Source organism: Talpa occidentalis, unplaced genomic scaffold, assembly GCF_014898055.3.
Source record: "Talpa occidentalis isolate TD23 unplaced genomic scaffold, MPIMG_talOcc4v2.1 talOcc4.10, whole genome shotgun sequence".
In the NCBI taxonomy this organism is placed as follows: Eukaryota; Metazoa; Chordata; class Mammalia; order Eulipotyphla; family Talpidae; genus Talpa; species Talpa occidentalis.
In genome coordinates this window covers 22,211,310-22,237,617 of record NW_023600993.1, presented here as the reverse complement: position 1 = coordinate 22,237,617, position 26,308 = coordinate 22,211,310, and the positions used below count along the sequence as shown (strand labels likewise).

Sequence of the window (26,308 nt, the reverse complement as noted above, 5' to 3'; positions counted from 1 at the left end):
ATAGAGAACTGTAGCTGTATGACAGAGATGGAGGCTTAAAGGACCAAGAATTACCATATTCATGATTTTCTTTTTGATAGCTAAATACAGCATAGAACATGTAATTTAAACACATACTCTTGAACTTCTGCAAAGTCAATTAAAATATGTTTAATATTGACATCTCCTTTGGGATCACTTGCCTGGAAAACATGAAGAGTTTAGAAATAGCACATTCCTGGTTTCCTAAACCAAATAATAGATAATAATAATTTCCTAAACCTAATAACAATAATAGGTTTCCTAAACCAAATTGTAAATTTCTGTGCTTCCCAAAACTTGGTACTAGCAAACATTTGTCATAAACCAAAACAAGATAAAAAGAGGGCCTCCCTGGTGGCGCAAGGGGTAAAGACACAACCTATGAAGTTGTCTGCAGCCACTGCAGCACGAGTTCAATCCCCAACCAGGGAGGTGCCCACATGGCACAGCAGACCTCTCCTGCCTCTCCCGCTGCTCCCCTCTGCAGTGTATTTCAGTCAGTCTGCCTGTTCTGTTCTCCACTCTGTCTCTGGTGAATCCTCTCAGCCCCCATGCCTCTGGCCTGTACCCCAGCTCTTGTATGCATAAATAAATAAATCTTAAAAAAAAAAAGATAAAAATAAGCAAACCGGTATCTAGAAGCAGACATGTCGAAGAGTTATATCACCAACCGCATAGCTCTATGCCCTTTGCTTTTCTATGTAGCTGGCTGATTTGGCCAGTAAAATCATGTGTAATGGGATAGACTGCACTCAATGGAAAGAGAGAAGGAAGGGGACAGAGTTTCCATTAACAACGAGTTGACTTCATCATTCCCAGTGTCCACTGTGATGTGTACTATAACCTTTGTTCTTGTCTGCAGAATGCCACAAACCTGTTGAGGTTCATCCACTAGAGCAGTGGGTCTTAATCTTTATATTAGAATCACCTGTTATTTTTATAAAAACCCTGCTGTCCAGTCCATATCTCAGACTGAATCAGAATCTCTGGAGACAGGACACAGGCATCACTAATTGTTAAGCTTTTGAAATAAATTCAATGTTCAGAAAAGTTCTAGAGCCAATCCAACACCTCTTAAAATTTATTGTGCTCCTAGATTCCTAAGGGGTCTTGTGAAAATGCAAATGTGGATTCAGTCTGGGTGATGTCTGAGAGTTTCCATTTCAAGAATGGAAACACGGATGTGGATGATGCTGGCCCAGAACCGCTCTTTGAGTACCAGGCACTAGAGAATGAGCTCATTCAAATGCTTGCAAAATACATCCCCCACTACTGCCATTCATGAGTATTTATGGTTAACATTTAATGGGTAATAACTCAGTCTCTGATCATTTCTCTAAATGTGAAAATGACACTCCTCTCATGCCTTTATAGCAAATTAGTTCATTTCATGTCCAAAGCAAAAATAGGCTTGTTCATGTAAAAGTATATACTTTCATATAGTCTATATGAACTGCTAAGTTCAAATGTGAGAGCACACAAATCACATATAAACATCTCTTGGGTTATGGCGAGGGGGCACAGCATGTGACCAGGATTTATTTCCCCTAGCATCTTTCTATAAGGCAGAGACAGACTTACTTCAATAGAAACAGCTGTCGGAGGCACAGGCGTGTACTGGGGAATGTAGGTCCCTTGCATAGGAGCGGCAGCAGTCATATACTAGAGGGAATCAAAGAAAAATGCAGGTGAACTTGGGATTGCAACCAGTGAGAAAGTAGCTAGCACATGACACTGCTGTGACCCATTCCAGCACACCATTAAAGTTAATTTCTATTTTCACCACAATCAGCATGGAATGACCTTTCCTTAACATGTCAATGCCAAGGGCAGTCCACCTCCACAGTATCAACGCAGCAGCAGCTTCACTCCCACTTACTTTGCCTTTTCAAGCATTCTAGATCATATCGCAAACATTTTACTTTCATAACTAAAACACAAACTCCTATGTAAGGGCAATGATGATGTCTGCTTTTATTTTTCCCTCCATTTTATTGCTAATACTGATCACATAGTAGGCTCTCAACAAATTGTTGAATGAATGAATCATCATTTTGTTAGGAATAATTTCTTTTCTAACTTAAAATCAGAAAAAGAATGCAAGATACACTTATACAGCAACATGCAGGATTGGCAAATGTCATCTTTTATCACTTTCATATGTGAAAGAGTATTGCGGATTATGTTGAAGTCTGTTTTGATTCCCTCCCCCAATTCCATTCCCATGTCACTGTCAGCATTTTCATCAGCTCCTTCAATTCTCCAAATTTTCGTCATCTGGACGAACAATGAAATAGTCAACTCATTTTTCACTAAGTTGTAGTATTCGGTAAAATTTGTATTGGGGATAATAGGGTTTTTTGCACTGCAAGAAGAGTGCCTCCCTCCCCAAATTACTTGCTCATCTACATAAGCACATTTATGATTCATATTCTTATTTCTCATATACACTGCCCTTGCAAATCCAAAGTTCTGCTCTTTGAGAATGGAATTTTCAAAGAAATCAACTACATGTCTGAATTTCTAAACTTGACCAACATCATAGAACTTCAGAATCAGCTAATGAAGAGGAAGTTTCTCAATTCATAATGGTTAAAGGAATGATTTCTGTAGAAAATCACAAGCCTCTGATTCTTAATTCTTCTAAATTTGTTGAGTTTAAATATTAAGACCATGCATAAACATGTAAAACCCAAATTTTTATGTTTGCATATCTTGGTAAATTCATATCCAAGAGACATGGTGATTCAGAATCGAAAGAAATATCTGAATGGAGAGGAAAATATTTGAATGAAAGGAAAATATCTAAATGGAGATTATTTCATCATTTGTTCCATATTCATGGAGATTTATACTATGGTAACTTTGAAAAAAATACATTTTAATCCTAATCTGAGCACTGTCCGACAATATCTATTTGCTAAAAATAGAGACAGACCTAATGTAACCACCCTAAATTAAACAGATCATATTGCTAGTTATATTCTATGTGTTATTACAAGTAACCACCAGGCACAATTCATATCCATATACATTAAAAACAACTCATAACTTGGACCAAGAGCAATTGTTTGAAAGTTCCTGTGATATTACTAATTTAGCTTTAAGTTAAAATTTAGGAGCAATTTCTATGCCCTGTCCTCTTTATGCTGGCAGCGTTCATCTCTCTTCTGTTCTATAGTATCATCCCGACTAGCTTCTCCCTAAAGGCATGGGCTAAGCTCAACTCATCTCTGTATCAACCATACAGAACATGATGCATAGCACTCAATAAATCATTGTTCAATGGCTGAATAAAAGTATACAGAAGTACACAAGGTGAAACCTTCTATTTCCAGTTACAAGTCCTACATGCCTTGTTGTCATCAATAATTCTGAACTCAATGTAGACATTAATTTTGTCATCCCCATAATGTGTTTGTATAACCTATAAACACATACTTTAGCAAACTCTACTCATTATTGCTGTGTCCTGAAGGGGACAATAAGTATTCAGGTATCTGCTTGCTAATGGTTTTTCAATAGAAATCTAGAGTCATATTTCAGTAATATTTTATTTCACATCTAGGAAACCTATTTCCCTACAATGGATGCCAGCTTAATTGAAAAAAAAAAAAAGTTTTCTGTGTTTCAATGCATTTGTGCAATGCTGCATGATATATCTTTTTTGATATTGGCATGTGATTAGAAACGCTGAGAAAACATATGTTGCGGAAGCCTATATAAAGGTAGCATTTCTAAATTTGTTTGTGGTGTGTGGGCGTTTGTGTATGTGCAAATGTGCATGCATGCTTGCATGCGTATACATTCTCAGAACTAGAACTCTGAGGAATGCATGCTGGGAAATGTTTCTTTAATTGAATCCCAAAGATAATAGACTTGTAGCAAGCGGGAATATATTTTCACTGACCTTGAATTTATCTAAGCACAGAGTTGAAACTGCTGCGACTCATGCTCTATCTTTTGGTCATGGTTTTCCAAAATTTAATCATAGACTATTAAAAGGATAATGTTTTAATAGTGATTCCAGGGTTAATGATTCCAAACTGTGCAAGTGGGCCTAAGTGGGTGTGTGTGTCCTTTGCATGAGAGAGAAAGTAACTGGCTCCCATCTGGACTTTGATCTCCGTCCTCCACTGTCTGCATCTCTAAGGACACTGGGTGGTTTCTGGGATCTAGATTTAGGGACAAGGTGGGCCCATGCAGAGTGATAGTCCCTGTTTCCATGAGACTCTACCTCATTGTCAGACATCCCTTGCTGAATTAGACTTCATTATGTAATGTAGTTGGTGATCAAGAGTTTTTTTGTGGTTCATTCCTTAGCTAAGCTTCTTCAAATGTCTCCAAGTTATTCAAAACTTCATCTGTGTTTTTGTTCAGTAAAACTGAATCAGTAAATCTTCACACCTCTCATGGCATTCAGGGGTGGTATGGATGTCGCCAAAAGTGGTACAGATTCATGGACTGATCTTCTCTTCCAACAAAACTGTGAGTTAGAGAGAGTAATTCTCCTATTTAGAAACTAATAATTGGAGTAAACTCCAGTTCTTCTGACCCTTGATTCAGCACACTTTTCATTCAACTTCATTATCTTTGAAATTAAATTAGGTCCTTAGAGCTTCCATTTTATCATCCTGATGTAATATAGAGATCAACTTTTTTTTTTATTAAATGACTTTAATAATTGGAGTTTCAATTAAGGAATATAGAAATAATATATCTTTGATTAACATTTTCACTGCCATTTTATTTCCACTTTTTTTTTTTTTTCAAATTTTCACTTTATACTCAGAAAACCTAATTTGCTTCTAAGTGGGCAACTCCCTATGCTAAACTTAACTGTAACTTAATTTTATATGTGGCTTGTCTGAACAGAACCAATAGAGATTTATAGTATACAAGAATAGAGGAGATTAACTCAATTAAAAACAACCCATAACTTGGACCAAGAGCAATTGTCAGTGTGTCTGTGTGTCTACTTTTAATGAAAAACAATTATTTTTGATCATCATAAACAAACATACTAGACAAACCTTGAGTTTGAATAGACAAAGTTTGAAAATTAGATACAGATTCATTTTATCCGAGGCAATGCTATGGAGTTCTATGTCCGGTAAAACTATTATCTCTGGATAAAGTTTTGCAATAAAACTCCTCCACGGTAGACATAGATTTTCTAGAGTAAAGCATCAGTAAGTGACAATCTTGTAAAGTTAGGAGCAAGTACTTACAGGAAATGACTACAGCTATGTGTAAGATCAACTCTCAGCTTTTGGCAATTGGTGACAAATAACTCTGAACTTTCTCTGCAAGCACAGTTTGATTTCCTTAAGAGCACAGATAAACTCCAGTCAGACTTAATAATCCAGGCTGCACAAACTTTGTTTAGATCTTGGAGCCTCAGAGACTGCTTTCGTTTTATCCAGCTAATAAATAACAAAGGGATAAGAAAATGACCTGTGATACAAAAATCCTGTCCTTTTGACTTGATAAATTTCCATGGGCTACTTTTTAAAGCCATAAGAATGGATGCATATCCTTTAGGCTGGTTTTTTTTTTTTGTTTGTTTGTTTGTTTGTTTACTGATGCTTCTCAAATGCTACAAAATATCTGCCATCATTCTTTATGAGTACACATTATTTTATTTTGGGAGGGTTTGATGAAACTGATGGGACTCACATCACAATGAGATGAAATAGATGAAGCAGGTATATCTAGGCAACACTTCCCTGTTGGTAGCAGTTCAAAGGGCTGACACTAGTGGAGAAATTTTAGCTTTTGGTAAATGAACAATTTGTTGATTTTTATATATTCTAAAGTCACCAGATTTTCTCAAGTAAGTACGTAGAGCTGAGTATCCATTTTAAACCCGCAGAATACATTCCAGACTCTATCACTTGTTCCAAGAAGTCTAGACACTGCATCACCAAGATAGTTACCAAAAGACAGGGGAAAAAAAAAAAAAACACATGAAATTGGAGAGGAATTGTGTTTTTGCCTTGTGTTTAAGTTAGGACAAACTGTCTGTTGCTGTGGAATCATTGATTATTTTCAGAGAAACAAAGAAAGAAAACGGTTCGTTCTTACTTCTGGGTTTCCTTTCCTTCCCCCACCTAAGAAAAACAACAGTGCTTTATATATTTCCTGGGAAGAAACTTTTCATTTTAATTATTTGTAGAGTAAAACAGAAGCAAGGAAATATGCACAGATCAGTTTTTAGAATTTTAATTTATGGAATTTTCTAAAATGACGTATCATTTGAAATTATGCTGTTTGTGGGGCAGGTCCATGTAACAAAACTCTTAAAGCTGCTTGACTAACTTCAGCAAGGGTTGTTGTTTCTAGGTCTTCTGAAACCAGGAAAGTCAATGAAAGTTGTAAAAATGCACCTCACAAAGGAAGTTGAGCAGAGAATGCAGCAATTGAGAGAGATGATGCTAACAGCTTGCAGTGTGAATTACTTTCAAGATCACTGAGTACAAATTTTCTTTTAAGAAAAGGAGCTTAAGGATACAGGGAACAGCCTGAGTTATGACGTGTCAGGGTTGGGTGAGTTTGCCTGGGGAAAGGCACAGTGTTACTTGAGGCAGAGACATTCTGGAATTTTGAGGGTCATGTTTCTTGGATTTGTAGAATTCTTTTATTTCAGATTTGGTGAGCAATGCCTGCACCTGGGATGGTAAATGATCATTTCACATGTTTGCTTTGGGTAGTTTTATGCTCCAACCTAGAGAGTCATTGTAAGAATTATTTCTAAGTCTCCATATTACTCTATGGGCGAAAGGTCATCCATAGATATAAAGAGAGCTGGAGAAGTTATTCTTGAGAGAAAAAGATTGAGCCCATCAGGACATAGCAATTCTGGACTCCTGCATATACACTAACCACCCAGCTTTTCCACTTCTACCAATAAAATGCTGGAGAACTGGATTCCTATTCAGAAAGGGAAATGTGTATGTTTTCATGATGTCTTATGCTAGTATTAATTTATAAAGTAGATTGTTTATATTTTAAAGAATTAATAGATAAATAACACACCAGGAAATTGCGGGTAATGAAACAATTACCCCATGCAGAGTGGATTAACGCCTGCCAGGAGGAAAAGCACTTAAAGGGTAAGAAGGTGAATCAGTGGACTTGACAGTAACGGGAGCCCACAGATCTTGGGGGGCATGTTCTCTGTATTATTCCATCCAGATTTCTGAGGGTCATGCTTCACCTACTGAGAGGTATGTGTTAAACTATTAAAGAAAACAATCCACATGATCATTATTGTATTCTGGGGTGGGGTCTTTGCTGCTGGCAACAGCAAAGAGAGAATAAGCAGGGATCATGGAGGTTATTTTCATCTTCGAAATTAATAAAGCTTCCCTTCTACACAGGAAGACACAGACATCCCCATGTGATTACAGGCTGTAAGGGCCTTCAGTTTTACAGAGAAAGTGATTTTCTTGAATGTGCCGAAAAAATTCTACAAAGTTTATTAGGCTCATGAATGTGCTTAGATCTTTGTGGTAGCAAGAAAAACGATGTTATATGGATACTATGAATTCTCTTCTCTCCCTCAAATATTTTGTGACAGGTAGCATAAAATCTAAAGAAAGATGGAACAGAAGGGTGATTCAGTGGGCCACAAAGACCACTCAGCTGATAAAAATAAGCAAATCAAATAAAAACTGAGAACAAATAATACATCAGATCGAAGGATGAAGATAATTATGAAAACATACTTAGAGCAGTAGGGATGAAATATTCATTGGATTGGATTGAGATTGGGAGGTGAATAAGTAGAAAAAATAACAAGATATCAGGAACTATCTTAGGGCAATAAATCTGACAATTTAAAACTTTGTTGGGCAGCTTAATTTAGCAAAATTGACATACATACAAAAATAGAAAATCTGAATAATTTGGTATCTACTAAAGAAATTGAATTTACAATAAAAAACCTTTCTAAAATAAAACCTTCAGCCTCAATTAGTTTCCACTGTTGAATTTCCCAAACATTTAAGGAATAAATAAGACCAATTTGCATAAGTTCCTTCAGAGAATAGTAAAGAAGAAATACATCCCAACTCAATTTTTCAAGCTAGCATATCACATTTTCATACAAAATTTGACAGGGTCATAATAAGAAGGGACAGCTAAAACCCAGTATGTCTTAATAACATGTATATAACCTTCCTAAATAAAAATTAGCCAAGCAACCCATTGATATATATGTATGAATTCTCTTCTCATACATGTATATATTCTTCATATATGTGTGTGCATGTATATATATTTTTTCTTTTATTATATATGTCATATATATCATGTTCAAGTGGGATTTATTTCAGGATTGCTTGATAGTTTCAAAATTTGAAAGATGATCAGTATAATTCACCATATTAGTAACATAAAGAAGAAAATTATATGAGTATTTCAAAAGATTCAGAAATAGTTTTGATAAAGTCTAGAACCTGTAGGTGGTAAATGTCTTGGCAAACTAGGGCTGCATGGGAATTAGGGTTATAAGTCTATACACACATGACGTATAGCTACCATCAAAGTTACTAGTTACATACTGAACATTTCTTTTTAAATTTTGGGATAAGATAAAGTTGTTTAGTATCATCTCTTCAAATATTGTTTTGGAGGTTCAAGATAGTGCAGATGGGCAAGAAAAATAAACATAAAGATGGAAGAAATGAAAGTATTGCTATTAATAGACAACACAATTGAGATATTAAAACCTCAACAAATATCTTCAAAGAGGGAAAACAATTATAAGAATTAGTAAGAATTGGGAGCCACCCTGGTGGCGCAGGAGTTTAGGACAGGGCTGTCAAGCAGTTGTCAGCCACTGCAGCGCGAGTTCGATCCCCGGCCAAGGAACAATCCACATGGTGAAGCAGACCTCTGCTGCCTCGCCCGCTGCTCCCCTCAGTAATGTATTTCAGTGGATCTGCCTGTTCTGCTCCCCACTCTGTCTCCGGTGAGTCCTCTCACCCCCTGCACCTCTGGCCTACACCCTAGTTCTTGTATGCATAAATAAATTTTAAAAAAAGAATTAGTAAGAATTCCCTGCATGTGAATCTATAATTATCTTAATAAAAGTTTCAATAAAATAACAAAAATCTCATATGTACCTGTAAATTTCCACATATTCATGCATGTGTATTAAGTATATGTGTGTGCATATATATGCATATATGTGTGTATAGTGTCAGACAGATTTATGGGAAGAAAGTATCTAAATTCCAATGGTCAATATGCACATGAATACCTGATTAACCTCACTTGCTGATTATCAGGTAAATACAAGTTAACAATATTATGATATACTAATATACTTCTATCAGGATGGTAAAAATGAAAAAGACTAACAATACCAAGTATTGATGAGGATGTAGAAAGCAGGAACTCTCAGACACTGCTAGTAGGAATTTGAATTGATACAATGTAAAACTGTTTGGTGATCCCTCAGAAGCAGAATATTTGCAGAACCCATGAGCACATGACACCCCTCCTAAGTATGTATGTAATAGAATTTCCATTAACTAACCACCACGTGCACACCTGCAAAATATATAAAGTGACATTACTCATCATGGTTCCAAGCAAAAAATAACATAAATGCCTATCAACAGAAATAATAAATTATAACATATTCATATTATATATAAATATACAATTATAGGATGATATAAAACAATAAGACAAACTGCTCTACAAATATGGGTGAATTGCACAGAAATAATATTGAATTTTAAAAATAGTCATAAAAAGCTTCCTATTGTATGATTCCATTTACTTCAAGTTCAAAAACCACTGAAACAAATTTACGATCTAGAAATTTGGGTTGTGGGTACTTTCATGGGGCTAAAAAAACCAGGGATACCAGAGAGGTTTTTATAGTTTTAGGTCTCTTTTATCTCTTGGTATAGATGGTGGATATATGAGTCTTTACACCTTATAAAATTCATCGAGCTGTAAACTTCTGAATTGTGCTCCCTTCTATGCCCACATTATGCTTCAAAAGACAAGTTCACACAAAAGAAAAAGATCAACAGAGAAAAAGAAAGGTCGACCTTAAATGAGAGCAGTGACAATTATTCACTGCAACAGGATGGACTGAATGGATTCGGATGTAAGAAAGGTGGGGATATTTGTAAGCTACCTACTTCTCTTTTCTTTGTTCATATTTTTGAGATAAGTTGTGAGGTGCAAGTGTGGAAGTCTGAGAAAAGATATGAAGGGGTTGTCTTGAGAGTGGGAGAGTGAGTGGATCAGGGTTTTGTTGTATGAGTTTTGGGTAGGTCTAAGGACCTGTGCAAGTTGTGTGGTCACAACATTTATGTGAACCTTGTCAGTACTGTGGTGTTTTACTTTAGGCACACTTAGCAGTTAAAGAAAAATGGAGGAGACTGAGACCCAGATGCAAGCAGGATGGAAGCTGTGCCAGGAGAGCAAGAGGGAGGAAGAGGGCTCCAAGCAAGGTGAGGGTGCATGAAAGACTGTGATTACACTGTCCTACCACGGCGTCTAAGCTACACTTGGATATGAGTAAATGAAGGGGAAACTGATACTGACTGACAAAGTGATAGGTAAGAGATGGGCAGGCTTAATGGTGTCAAAGAATCGTTAGAGTAACTGTGTAGAAGAGAGTGTCATGTTTGAATCCGAGCTACTGTTTGAAATTGAAATTTTGAGTTGATTCAGTGGTTCCAAATGGCAAATTCTAGGCTCAGGTTGAGAAAATAGCAGCAGAAGTGAGGAACTCAGGAACTGGAGCGGTCAAGGTACGTTCTTATTAAATTCTAATATTGCAAACACATCCTTAATTCACTTACCAGTAAAATTCAATAAAATTGAATTGGTTCCCTATTGTGTGCCATACTATAGCACTACAGCTAAAATGTGAACTGGGCAACAGGACCTGATAAGAAACAAATTTTGTTTCTAGTTTATCAGATGTCCTGAATATACTAATTCTCTCTCTCTTTACACACACGCACACACACACACACATACACACAATTTTATGTGTTATTAATTTTTGTCAATCTTACGTTGATTGCATTATCTAAGAACAGAGTAGCTAATTAAATCCTTAGAGGTTGATCTTCTGTATTATTACTACTTTCTTCTGCTAGTTTACATAGTCTGAGTTTGAATATCCAGTCAGTTTATACTTTCCTTGTTGTCTCTTAACATTATCATTTCTTCATATTTATCAATGGTAAGGAATGAAATATTTTGGAAGTTCCTGAAAAGTGGTGACCTCTTCCAATAAGAAAAGTTGTCTAAATCAGCCTCTCAATTTGAAAACATCAAGATAAAATCATTTTAATGAAATAACCTGATTAACCTCATCTAGATAACTCTCAGAAATTTAGAGGACCATATAGCCCAGGAACTAGTGTCCTCAGCCTCATCAGGCTGATTTAATCTTTTCTCTCAGAGACCAGGTTTGCTCCTTTGTTTTGAAAATGAAAGTGTGAGCAACTTTGTCACGAAGTTAAATAAGCAGAATCAGGAGTACTCAATGTGCCTAGAAGTTTTGTTGTTTTCTACTTAAGTCTGTGAGTAAGGCATTAGATTGGGCTAGGTAAAGATGCTTCAGCCAGAGGAAAAGGGAACTTGTCCAGATTGCCACACACAGAGCAAATTCCATCTCCACACAGAACATTTCCTCTCAATCATCTCTGGCCCACACATTGTGAGAGCTAGTCCCAGTGGACTAGAGTAGACAATTTGAATTCAACAAGAGGAAATGTAATGGGTGCCCCTAAACAGTCCTTTGAAGCATAATTTATTCTCCATGAGTCAACAAACATACTAATTTTTAAAGTGCTTAGTTTCCAGCAAGGAACTTTCAGAGATGAAATTCAACCTATGCAACTCGCTAAAATATTCATACTGGAGTTTAACCCAAGATGCGTGGGGAGTAAATGAAGGCAAGTAGGGAGGAAAGAGAAAGAGAAGGAAGGAAGGTGGAGCAACAGTTTAAATAAGGAGGGAAGATGGAAAGCAGGAACAAATAAAAATTGCAAAAAGCAGGGTATACGACTATCTGAGAAAAATACTTTCAGGAACTGTACATATTTAGGAAAAAAGACAGATTTAAACAGTATTACTTGGCAATCTAAAAACATAATGAAGGATTTGCCAGGTTCTGGATAATATCGTTTTGATCTCCAAGTACACAGAGAATCAAAGTAAACAGCCAAGGGCAAAAAGGTAGAAAGGAATACTAAAAGGAAATAAACCTTTTAGAACAGAAACCTTCCAGGGTCCAGAATCTATTCCTTGCAACAAGAATTAAAAAACTGTTTGATGACACCTGTTAAATGATGGAGAAATGGAAGATGTTATCTTGGAGTGAATTTCAATTCACTCCCACTGAATTTTTGGAATCATTATGACATATCATTTCACTTATGTCCAGCTTCCCCGTCTGATCACAGTGAAGAGTACTACCCTAACAACGTACATACTCTGTGCCTTTTTGTTTTCAGTGTGTTTTAACTTCTCTCTCTACCTATAACATGTATAATACACATTCAAAACCCATCTCTCTGACTGAGTTTAAATGCCAAAGTCCTTGCCTTGCTTTGGTCCCCACTGTGGAAATGATAATTCCTCTGGGATGCATCACCTCTTTATCTGTATCTCTGCTACAATTCTTGGCAATCAAACACAGTAGTTTCTAAAATAACATGTCTGATTCATCATGGTTAGAACTTGATACGCATTTGTTGAATGAATTAACGAAAACATGAAGGAGTAATTTAGTACCATGCATGAAAAACTCAAACTGTAGCTCACAGGAGCTATGTATTGTTTAGGAAAGACTACAGTAATTTAAATACTTTGTTTTCATCTTGATGCCCATGATGGTTCATTTCATCCTTTTGACTGGGCGAAGGGATTCCCACATAAATAGTGAAACATTATTTGTGAGTATGTCTGTGGTAGTTTCTCCAGTAGAGATCAGCATTTAAATTAGTAGACTGAGCAAAAAATAATGCCTTCACCAGTGCTGGTGGGAATCATCCAATCCACTGAGGGTTTGCAAAGTACAAAAAGCTCTCCATTCTTCAGCTGAGATGTCTATCTTTTGCCTTTGGGGCCTGAGCTCCTGATTCTCAGGCCTTCAGACACTGGAACTTAATCCAACAGCCCCTGGTTCTCAGGCCTCAGAGTGCAGGAGTTAAATCGTTGTTTTCCGTTATAATCAGGCCTTTTTATTTGGACTGAAGTATTGTCTGCATGCTAAAGTACCCAGCTCTCCTGGTTCTTTAGAGACAACAGATATTGGCATTTCTTAGCTTCCATAAATGAGTCAATGTCTATAATGAATCCCCTTATATTTAGCTCTATATAGCCAACTGATTCTATTTCTCCAGAGAATCCTAACAAAAATAATGACCATGTCATAAATTAGTTAGTGGACAAAATGTGATGACAGTATGTCTTTAGTGGTTTGGCATTTCTTTGGAAACACCTTAAGGCATAAAAGGAAGCTAATGAAAGTCATTATAGAGAAAAGAGATTTTTCATAACCGTCATCAAAATTCTTTGATAGAAAATGTTCAACATTTGTGAAGATCCTTGATTAGGGCATTCAAATATTGGGAATCCACAGTCAGTGAGAAAAGGTCATAGGCAGATTAATTTGGGAATTCAACTGCAGAGACCTCTTCAGGCCTGGATGACGTTTCACCTGCATGAAGCAGGATTTTGGTGTATGAATGGAAAATCACTAGATTTTGCAAGAACACCAAAAGCCAGAAGAACAAGGTCAGATAAGAAAATAGAGTTTTTACAAATGCTTAAATATGGATGGAAATAAGGAAACAAAATTAAAATTAAGAAAATAGGAACTCAGAACCAATAAAAAATATTGTCCATTCTGAAACTGGATCTAATTATAAAATAAAGTAAAATTAATCTAATTGTATCAGGAAGCAGGCACCAAGTATAGAAAGTCTCCCAACACAGGAAGAGAATATTGTCTGCACAGAGACAACAAACTCATTGGAAGAGACTGTGGAATGGTCTGTTGAGAAGTACACTGAAGGAGGGACTGAGGCTGGGATTAATGGCAGGGAGGTAATATAATTTTGAGGAGGTGGGAGAGATGAGTATTGACTCAGCGTGGAGAAGTGAGTCTAATATAGGAAGCTTACTTTTTCCTTTTCCTTTTTGAAAAGAAGATAAGGCTGATTGCTCAATCGATTAATTTGTAGCTGAGGATCAGGATATGGAAGGAATTCATCTCTGAGAAAATTCTGGCAAGTTCACTGTCCATCAGTCTGGTGAAGTTTTGTAACCAGAAGGGGGAATATTGAAAATGTTTTTATAGGGATAGGATAAAAGATGAATAGATGGAATTATTCCATGGACATTTAGAGATATGACCTAGGACAAATAAAGAATCTCAAGTCCCTTCATTATTATCAACAGTGGGAATAAGGGTGCTGGGAAGGGCACATCTGAAGGGATATAACAGTGCTTTCAAGGCTGGAGAGGGAGAAAAATGAAATAGGTAGAGTGATGGGTGTGGTGGAATAGGACAGTGCAGGATGAAATGCAGACATAGCAAGTGTGGGGATTTTAGAGTTTCAAAAGGGGGAAGTATTGTGCTTAGGTCCCATATGTGGTGTTTGCGGTGGGTGGCAGGAGTGCAAAGGGTGCAGGCCATTGGCATAAAGGAGGTTAAGGAATGTCCTAATCTCTTAAGAAGGCAAGAGTTGGGGGCAAGAGAAGACTAGTAGCAGAGCCTCCCTGGTGCCCTAGGGGTTAAGTCTCAGCACTATCACTGCTTTAGCCTGAGTTCTAACCTGGCCAAAGAGCTGACACACATGGTGCAGCAGACCTCTCTCCTGTCTAGTCTGCTGCTCCCCTCAGCAGCGTATTTCAGTAAACTCGCCTGTTCTGCTCCCCACTCTGTATCTGGTGAATCCTCTCACCCCCAACCCCATGTCTGGCCTACACCTCAGTTCTTCTAAGCAAAAAATAACCAAAAAAAAAAAAGAAGACTAATAACTAAAGTCCATACTGAAAGTGGAGTTTGGCAAGAAGATCAATATATGAAGCAAAAAGGAAGGGTGGAAGATAGCATTTGGGGCAGTGTTACTAAAGGGGGAAGGGATTTTTCCAAGGACTAGAAGACCACCTTGAGAGTTGAAAGAAAGCCTGTATTTTGGAATTCAATTTCAATCTAAACCTAAACAGATGTTCCTTTTATGGAACTTTGCTAAATGGATAAATGTTGAAAAAAGTTTGTTAAAAACCACCTGTGGCATTACTATTCTAGACTCATTAGCACTTTCACTATTTTTTAATGGACAGGGAGAAGGGGCATTTAGCAATAATTTTCCTTATTTGTTGGTCTTGATCAGAAAAGTTTCATTGAAAGCTACCTAAACCTGTCATTCATAAAGTAATCTAGCAGCATAACTGAACACATTTTCTTGTGGTTCATTTCTTCTTCTTTATTTTTATTGTTATTATTGTGTTCAAGTATATTAATCATTACGCTCTGGGACCCCTCAGCATGTTAACATGGTAATTTTGGATTCTCTCTAACTTATACTTATTTTATGAATATATTTTCTTTGCTTAATTATCTGGCACGTAGATATTTGACAATAAACTTATACAGGCTTGACTCAAAGTTGGCGACATTAGTTTGAACACATAAAATAAATTAGTCTATGCTTCAAAATTAGCAGATTAATGATAAAGATAATGATAATTGGGTAAAGTTCATGTATAATGGGAGGGAAAATGAGACCAAAAATAGAGGTCTTAATTTGGAGGAGGGTTTTGATACACATTGTGAAAGAATTTCTCAGTTTGAGCACTTGTATATATGAGTGCAAATGTATCAATATATTTTATCCGCTAAAACAACCATTGCTTATTTAACAATAGAAGTTTTGATTTAATTTCTTTTTTAGAATTTTCAAGCTAAGATGAAATCAAGTTAAAGTCTCTGTAGAATAATGACATCAGTCAGTAAAACTATTAATAGGAAAGTAGTCCACTTTGAGTTAGTGAGCATGATGGTTAAGAACGATTTCAGTTGGTATCTGTAACTTTCAATTTCCGGTTGTTAAATGGTATCAAACATTCATATTTTACAGGTTTTTAGAGAGATATCAGTGAAAAAATACAAAGTTCTTGGCATGGATATAGATACATATCGAGAACTTTATAGATGAGAAATATTACTGGCTTTATTTTTATTGATGTTATGATCAGATGAAAATTTGAGTATTTTAATAATTAGGAAGGATCAGACATTAGCCTAGACTATTTTCTTTTGGAAGTTTCATTAATAAAACAGTTGGAGACACTTGAACAGTAGGATCTTAAAATCATGGGTGACAGACACTTAATCTACATGAAGAGACAATTATAAAAGGGGAAAATGGGAGGAACTTCTGTTTTTTGAAAAAGAAGGAGACAGAGGAAACCTAAGGGAGCTAGAAGGAAAGGGGGAGAAGTCTCCACAAGCCTGAGCATCTGGAGGGGAAGGACTTGTGAAATCCCATTGTGAGGAGGTTGCCAAGGAACACTGGAAGCAGAGGATGCTTCTATACAGTCAATTGAAATTGTGTAAACAACCATTACGTGTCCATTACTGAACATGACCCAAATCTTTACTAATGGTTCTCTGAGTTAGATTTTTGTGGGAAAACTGGAAATAGGGTGAATATCTTATCTGAATTAAGACAATGAGGAATAGAGAGAACAGACAGTGGTGACTATAATACCCTATAAAACTAAAATTCCTATTGCAGAAGGCTTTGGAATTCTAAATGGTAAGGAATAACAAATTTCAACCCATCGTATCTGGTTTCAAAATATCCAGGTACCCAGTGATAGCAAATTTACATTCTCTCTCTCTCTCTCTCTCTCTTTTTTTTTTTTTTGCATGCCTGGTGAGCACAAACCCAAATTTACATCCTTAAGTAACATTGATACAATTGGCTAAATTAAAAAAAAATACATGAAAAATGAAAGCAAATCTTAATATTTTCCAGCCTACTGGAAAAATAAAGGGTTTGAACATAAGATAAGCATGTAAGAAACAGCTGCAAAAAATATTAAAACAAATGGATATAAAAAGAGAAAAGGACTTTTTGGGTGGTGGTATAGAGGAAATAAGGTAAACAAAGTCAAAAATGAAAAATTAAGAGAGAATTATTTTTAATTTTTGTCTCCTGATTTTCCTGAGCCTGGATCATCATCTCTTTGACTTGTACAACCTAAAAGACATTAGTTTCAGTTTAGGGTCTGGATACATTCCTTTCCTAACTCACAGGCTGCTAGAAACAGTTCTCCTAGAACTTTAATTACAGATTTCTCTTGAGTTTTGGTTCTATTTTTCTCTTTCTGTTGACCCAGAAGAATTGCATTTTCCACATCGCATTCAAAAATATTTATGAGAACCAACCATGAAATCCTGTGACTCTTAGGTGGCAATCTCCTCTTCAATGAATTTCATGCACACTTTTACAGTTAAAATACATGGGATCAAATTTATTCTAATGCTCTTAATTTTTATTTAAAACATATTTCTAAGTAAGAAAAGAAATTTAAAAAGATGGATCAATGATTAAACAGTGACTCAAGATCAAACATGAAATTTGTAAGTATAGATTCTGAGGAGAATTTATGAAGAATGATGACAAAAGGGCCAGGATAGAGAACAATTTGTTTTCTCCTTACACACTCAGCATCCACTTCCTCTTCTAAACGGTGACCCATACTTCCTTTGGGAATCCATATGGCCCCTCTTCCCAGCCATGGCATTAGAATGTGCTTCATGCTCAGTTAGGGTATGCTGATGCCTTATCTAGAGATGGATGAATACACCCACAGTAGGGTCATAGGGTCTAGAGAAGATGTTGACCATAACACCTGGAATAGGAAAGCTTTCTCTTTTTTTATGTGTGGAAATTTCTAGAAATAACCATTTTTCTTTCCTTGCATGTGAGGTTACCACTGGGATAGTCACTCTACTGTGACATGATGGGGGAGGGGGTTTGGGTTTGTCAGATGTGAGGCTGTGAGATATGAAGACATGTAGCTCTGTGAAGGAAAACCAGTCTTTAGCGATGTCACTTGAATCAGGTCTTTTTATGGCTTCTCAGGTACAGGAATCAAAAATTTATATTTTTCAATTAAACCATCTGAACTGTTTATTCCTTGCAGTGGAGAGAACATATGGATTTGAAAGGAGAGATTAGTCAAAAGAGAAATGAATTTAAAAAAATATACAACACTGCTCTCTGATAGAACTGGCCAAAATATAGCAGGTTTTACCTGTGTTATCTTGCTTATTAGGCATTTGACCTTCTCTTATCTTGTCAATAATAGAATTGCTGATGGAACTTCTCTTGACATTGATAGTTGACTGTCTCTTTTAAACATTTATCCAAACCCAATTTGCCTAATTGCTTTAAATATTTTTCATTACTGTTTACAGTATCTCAGGAACTTTTCCTAATTAGAAGAGTCTAATTAGCAGAATTTTTTGTAATCTCTTAGGAAACTCATATGAAGAATGATTGCCATCATTTTGCATCTGCTTGCAATTAATATGAAAACAATCTGCCATAAAGCCTGAAATTCCATCACCAGGGTTAAATGTTAATATATTCAGAAATTTTATATGTACATATATAGTTTTATAATTGATCCTTAAGAAGGAGTTGGGAGAATCCTGAGAAGGTGCAGATTAGTTTTCATGAAGGGAAAAAGTAAAAGATTAGAGTTGATTGGCTAGGCCCCAAAGATACAAAGTTCTAAGACAGTTTTTAGAAAAGCCTAGGAGAATTAAGTATAAAATGGAGTATGTGTGTAATAGAAAGAAGATATGGACTAGTCCTAAACTCTAACTTTATTTGGACTGACCCTGCACAAACTACTGAATCCTAGAACTATTGTGTCCTGGCCCGACTTCTGCTATCCTATCCTCCCACTTTCTTACCTGATTGGATTTCTCATACCTTTCAAGTGTTACTGAACATTGGATGTCTCCAGATGCCATTCATCTCTTTTGCTAGTTTTGGGAGACTTATTTTCCTAAACTAAATTTCATATAGTATTTGTGACCCAAAGACCCTATTTCCTTTTTTTTTTTTTTAAAGATTGAGTTATTTATATAAGAACCGGGGTACAGGCCATATGTGTGAGAGGATGAGAGGATTCGGGGACAGACTGAGGAACAGAACAGGCAGACTGATGAACTACACTGCTGAGGGGAGCAGCAGGCGAGACAGGAGAGGTCTGCGGTGCCATGTGGGACGATCACCGGCTGGCTGGGATAGAACCTGCACTGCGGAGGCTGCAGACAGTGCGGTGCTCAACTGCCTGCACCACCAGGGGAGGCACCCAAAGACCCTACTTCTATCAGACACCTTGTATAATCTCTGAGCTCATATGCCAAACTCAACAAGCTATTTCAAACATTAAATGTTACATGAGGGGCAAATATGGGCATAACCAGCTCTTTAATAAGCATTGTAAGAGAACATTGCTGTGGATTCCTTCTTATCAGTGTCTTCTAATAAATTTATTACAGGTGTTTCACAAAGTCACCTCTGAATAAACAAATATAAAGTTATAGTGACTTAAGCTAAGTTAAACAGATACTTTTGTGGGTTTTTGGGAGAGGTAGAGGTAAAGCATCATTTCTTTCCTTTTCCTCTTTCCTTCTTTACATTATTGAATTTTATTCCCTGAAGATTTTCTCAGTTTTTAATGTGTGAATCTGTAAATGTCTCTAAGAAGACAAATATAGTTTGCTACATTTCCCAAATGTTCTGGACTTTTTTTTTTTTTTTTACATAACATTAACATCTCCTAAAATTGGGAAGCATCCTCTATTACCTGCTTTTCACACTTGGCTTTCCATTGGAATTACCTGGGAAGTTTAAACAATACTCTGATGCCTGGACCCCACCTATGTGTAATGTGTTTTATTTTATTTTTTTTAAAGATTTATTTATTTATGCATACAAGAGCTGGGGTATAGGCCAGAGATGCGGGGGTAGGAACGTGAGAGGATCCACCAGAGACAGAATGGGGAACAGAACAGACAGACTGACTGAAATACACTGATGAGGGGAGCAGCGGGTGAGACAGGAGAGGTCTGCCTTGCCATGTGGGTTGCTTCCTGGCCGGCAGGGGATAGAACTCATGCTGCAGAGGTTGTGGATTGCTTCATAGTGTGGTGCTTAACCCCTTGTGCCACCAGGGAGGCCCACAAAATGTGATTTAATTTGCCTTGAGTGTGACCTGGGCATTGGGACAGTTAATGCTTCCTGGGAGATTCTAATGCACTACAAAATTTTAGATGTGCTACCCTAGGGATTCTTTGGGAAATGATACTTAACTTTGGTCTCCAAGGAAACCTGTATTTCATACAAATGACCAAAAAATTAATCAAGTTTAAGTAATGGATTTGTATCGAGTACTATGAATTTCTGCTTCTTCCTTAGAAACTTACTTTATATTAAGAACAGGGAAATACAACAGAATATATCCCCAAATGTGAAATCCACTGTAAATAAATAAATTAATACACATTAAAATTTCTTCCCAATTCTATACAGGTTTCATTCTGCAATGGCAAAAAGCAGGAGATTGGTGGAAGGTGGTTGCAGAGGGAAGGGAGAGGTGGAGATGAAGGTCAACCTGGTTGTGAAATGGGGGACTCAACTGAAAACTTTGATTCTAGTTTTATAAATTTCAGAAATACAAACAGTAAATAATAAGAAGGAATAGAGGCTGCTAGCTTCAGAAAGAGCTTTTAACATCCAAGTACAGTGTAATCCTCTTAGCTGTATTTGATACCAGTGGAAAATAAAAGGACCAATTTAGTTACTGTCCTAATTACTAGAGGCTCAAAGGAATGTGCTAGAGAGGCAGATGCTGGTTGACATGGTGTGATATTTATGAGCATCCTGGCCCTTTTAAAAATAGAGCTTTAACTTGTGACATTAATAAGACCTCCCTGAAGTAACCACGTAAAAATGAAGACCAGAAGCCTACCTATAAATCTCTGCTGTTGTGTTTATAAACAACTGTAGTTTCCTCCTTGCCAGACCAAGCAAGAGGGTGGAGCTCTCATTCTGGTGTGGGACCCCTTAATTCAAAAAACATCTCTTGGTAACTAACTGTCATGGAACTATCCTGGGCTGGGCAGGTTCATGGTAGCTTTCAGCAAATGGAAAAGAATCTTGGAACACTTGATAGTTTTACGGGCCTTTCATGCTGAAGCAGGGGACCAGGTGCATATGCAAACCAGCAGGCAGTCAGGCAGGAAGGCAGGTAACAACCCACCTCCTAGATACCCCATGATCTCCACCATGATCTATCTCTCCCAAGCCTCCTTACAGATACTCTAATCCTGTGCTCACACTTCTTTTTTTTTAGTTTTATTTATGCATGTAAGAGCTGGGGTATAGGCCAGAGGTGTATGTGTGGGGTGAGGGGTGAAGGATTCACCAGAGACAGTGTGGGGAGCAGAACAGGTGGATCTACTGAAATACACTGCTGAGGGGAGCAGTGAGCGAGACAGGAGAAGTCTGCTGTGCCATGTGGGTAGCTCCCTGGCTCGGGATCAAAATTGTGCTGCAGTGGCTGCAGATAGCTTCATAGTGCTGAGACTTGACCCTTTGCACCACCAGGGAGGCCCCTATTCTCATACTACTTAATATGGGTGTCTACAATTACAAATTACAGGTGCAAGCACCACATGCTAGTGTTCCCAAGAACCTTTTGCAATAACGTGATATAATATGTGGGGGGAGAAAACTAAGCTGCAGGTGGTAGCTGGAGAGGCTGGCCATGGGAGGTGAAAAAGCCTGAGTTACTCCATTTTCCTCACACTCACTACACAACATTGTGCCAACTGATTTGATTTCATTTTCCTAGAAATTCTAAATACATTACAAGTCACGAATCCCAATAGTTTTGAGTAGTGATTTATCGACTCACTGAGGGACACACTTTCTTCATATTCCAACCTGAGTCAAAGTCTGTATATCTTTAAAACAAAACATGCTGATGGAAAGAATTATACTAGGCAATAACAACCTATATTAAAATTCTGGAAGGAAAGAGTCTGAATAATAAAGGATAATTAACACTCTATAGCACGTTCTAGAAAGTTATTCATTCAATATTAGCTAGAATTTCATGTCCTCATTAATGTTATATGAAACAACATTGGACAAAATGATGATGAGTGCACTCATATTATTTGAGGGCCCAATTTCATTATATATCAGTTGCTTTAAGTCAATTTCCAGGGATTATCTATGACTTTAAGTGAGGACTTACTTTGCTTCTAGTCCATTGTTAGTTTAATTTCCTCCACTGTATTAATTAGTTTAGCTTTCCCTTTATACACCTGTAATCAGCTGACATGCTTACAGCAGTGGCTCCTGGACTTGATTGTGTATCAGAATCATCCCCAAAACTTTTGGAAAACAAAAAAGATATTGCTAGGCCTATGCTGGTTTTGGATTTAGTGGTCTGGTATGGACCTGAGATTGTATTTCTAGCACACTCTCTGGAGGTGTGATGCTCCTTGTCTAAGAATTTGAGAACCAAAACCTTGAGAGCTGAAAATGCTAAGCCAGAAATTTGGGGTCTTAGAAGTAAGTAGAATTAAGCATCTACTATGACTGTTTTAATATCTCATCTATTTCTTCCCATATCTATGATAGGTACTATCTTTTTTGTTGTTTTTTAAATTTACTAATGAAAAGGCAGCTCCAGAGAGTTCACAAAGAGGGTATATGAAGAGCTGGGATTTAAAGGCTGACACTTTTCAGGCACTGGGAGAGGATGAGGAAATTCTGCTACCAAGTTGTCAAGTTCTCTGTTCTTCTCATTCTGTCTGGTCTCTGATAGCAGACAATGGTAAAGAGGAGGTGATGAAGGAAACCCACTGCAGGAATAAACACAAAAACTGCCCTTCCACAAGCTTTAATAAGAATGCATTGGTAGTTTTACTTGAGTTAATACTCATTTTCTTAAACATATATATTAGTGATTATAGAAAAAGGCCTGTGAAGCTGATATGCTTTGCTTTAACTGAGTGGCTGTATTCTACTCATGATGAGATTCCTAAAGAAAGGCAAATTAAAACCACATTGAGATACCACTTTACACCAGTAAGAATGGCACATATGAACAAAACAAGCAACAACAAATGTTGGCGAGGATGTGGTGAAAAAGGAACTCTCCTACATTGCTGATGGGAGTGCAAACTGGACCAAACACTATGGAAAGCTGTCTGGAGGTTCCTCAGTCTACTAAAAATGGATCTACCATACGATCCAGCAATTCCGCTCCTAGGAATCTACCCAAAGGATACAAAAACATTGATTAAAGACCACCTGTACCCCTATGTTTGTTGCAGCACTATTTACAACAGGTAAAACCTGGAAACAACCCAAATGCCCAAAAATAGATGACTGGATCAAGAAGATGTGGCACATATACACAATGGAATATTATTCAGCAATCAAAAAAGATAAACTCATGCCATTCACAGCAACGTGGATGGAACTAGAAGGAATTATACTCAGTGAAATAAGCCAGAAGGAAAAAGAAAAATATCGGATGGTTTCACTTATAGCAGAAATATAGGGGAACCAAATAAGACATCAGTGTAAAAAGTAATAACAGTACAAAACAGACAATTATAAATCAGACAAATACTGCAGGGGAGGAGGAGGGAGAGGGATCAGAGGGAGGGAGGGAGGAGCACAGGGGACTGAGGTGATGGTGCACGGGTGCACTGGTGAAGGAAACTCTATGGGGACTTCACCTGAGGGGGTGGGGGGAAGCAAATATTGTTTAAAAATGAACAATGATGTAAAAAAAATTAAAAATAATATAAAAAAATGAAAGAAAAAAAGAAAAAAAAGAAAGGTATTTTAGGGCCTCCCTGGTGGCCTAGGGTTAAGTCTCATCACTATCACTGCTGCGCCTGACCTGAGTTCAATCCCCAGCTATGGAGTTAACCCATATGGCACAGAAGACCTCTCCTGTTTTGCCCGCTGCTCCCCTCAGCAATGTATTTTGGTAAATCTGTCTTTTCTGCTCCCTACTCTGTCTCTGTTGATTCCTCTTACCCCCTGTACCTCTGTCCAATACACCAGTTCTTCTACACAGTGAAAAAGAACAAAAAGAAAGGTATTTTAGACACTGGAATTTATACACACACATGATCTTTAGCACTACAAGGAATTAGTTCTTCAAATGAACTTGTAGTCTAAGTGGCTTGGGCGATAGATATAAACACCAGTGGTGTGAGTTTTAATCAAACAGACATATTATAAAGTATAAGCTAAGGGCAAAATATCAATTGAATTTAGGGGATTAAAAAAGAAACCCTCAAGTCTTGCCTGAGCTAGCCAAGTTCAAGACCATCAATCAAATATAATTTCCTAAAGGAATGAAAATAATAGGGGACTTTTATCTCATGAATGCTAAAGGAATAATAATACAATCCCAACAGAATGGCTGCTTATTTTACATTTATATCCAGTTTTATAGTGAGAAAAATCAAGGGGAAAACATCTCTTTGAGAACAACGAATTTAAGAAACTAAAATCCATGGACAGGAACAATCAAAAAGAAAGGTTTTCAAAAGAGTAATTGATATTTTATCCCTCAGAATACTGTTAATCTGCAAAAATTTTCAATGTCATTTAGAAAACATTTGTTAAATTTCTTACAGGCTGTCAGGGTATATTAAAACAAAATAAAATGAGAAGAGGGAGAGAGCACAAATGTTCCTACTGGATGAAAGGATTTCTTATTTGATCATGGTTGAAAATCCTATTTAAGGGAAACCAGCCCTATGTCCACTGGCTCGCTGGCTTTCTTCAGTAAGCTTTCAATATAATAGTGCATCACTAATGGATTGGGTATGGTGCTTTTCCATTTCATTAATGAAAAAGAGCTAAAGGCCATTACTTGTCCTGATTACCAATCACAATGATGGTGGGGCACCTGGATGCATGTATTCTAGAGAATCTGCAAAAGGCTATTGAAATCTGACACAGGGTATTGAAAACTTGATTTAAACAATGAGGCCAAGATGCTATGTCATGGGGACCAATGTGCTTGTAGCCAGATGCATGTGAAGGGTCTGGCAATGAGAAGGTTAGTTCTCAGAAGGTCACTCTGGGAAATCAATTAAAATGATGTTAGTAAGGTAAGTGATTATGATGGTTATCCAGGGAAAACAATTAACAACATGAAACCTTACACTGGCATTGCTAAAGGGCAGCGATAATTCTAACAGACATATTGTGGGTTTTCACCAATATTGTAAATTATTTCATGTAAGAATCTGTTTCTAATACCTACTTTTTCCAGATATTTTCACTCTTTTTTCTTCTTTCTTGTTGGAATTTTTTTGTCTATCCCCCTCCCTGTCTACATTTACTTGTTCATTCATATTTCTAAACTTCTTGGCTAGTCGCAATCTAATTTTTTTGAAGTTATGTATAGGATTATATAAAAGGTTTGTTCAGCAAATTAGCATTCTTACATACAGGCATCATTCATTCAATCAGCAAATATTTATGAAACACCTATCGTGATGCTACTGGGTAGTAGGGAAATTAGGCAAATATGAGTAAGCCCTGCTCTAAAGGAGTTTATAGTCTTAACTCTAGATGGCCAGAAATATAGTTAAAAAGAAAATGATGATTCTGTGTACTACATGTAGTGATGAAGATACTCCCAGGTACCTAAGAAGGCAAGAAAAAATGGTAACCCTAAATGAAGACATTAAGGATGAGGGAGAATTCCAAGAGAAGAAAACATCTAGAAAAGCCTTGCAAAACAAATCAGCATCAGCCAGTTCAAGAAGAGCGGAAACATATCCAAGTCAGAAGTTTTGCTCATAGTTATCATATTCCCACTTATGTGAAGATCCTGGTGGCTTGGCCTATCCTGATAACTTAAAGTAGTTCATGATGCCTGCAACACAGATGTAGTAAGATCTGTCATGGAGAAGTGCCGTGGGATCATGCAGGGCCTGGTAGCTTAGGCTAAGGGCTGAAGACGACATTTTGAAGGCCATGGAAGGATTTGCAACAGGCTTATTTTAGAAAGATGGCTCCGGTGGCTATAGAGAAATGGAATGCAGTGGGTTAAGGCTTGAATCAGCAAGACCAATCAAATGGATGTTGTGCTAATCCATCAGTAGATGACAGCTGCCTAAAGTAATTTTTTTTTTTTTTTGCAG

General features: G+C 37.0%; 1 protein-coding gene across 8 annotated transcripts in view; it reads right to left on the bottom strand.

Annotated features, from left to right (window-relative positions):
• Nucleotides 1–26,308, bottom strand: part of RBMS3 (RNA binding motif single stranded interacting protein 3) — a 661,354-nt gene that overhangs the window by 16,689 nt on the left and 618,357 nt on the right. For all 8 annotated transcript variants that reach the window (XM_037525598.2, XM_054692904.1, XM_054692902.1 and 5 more), the window contains one exon: nucleotides 1,603–1,683. In XM_037525598.2, the coding sequence (XP_037381495.2) occupies nucleotides 1,603–1,683 (81 nt within the window). The remainder of the gene's footprint in view (nucleotides 1–1,602; nucleotides 1,684–26,308) is intronic.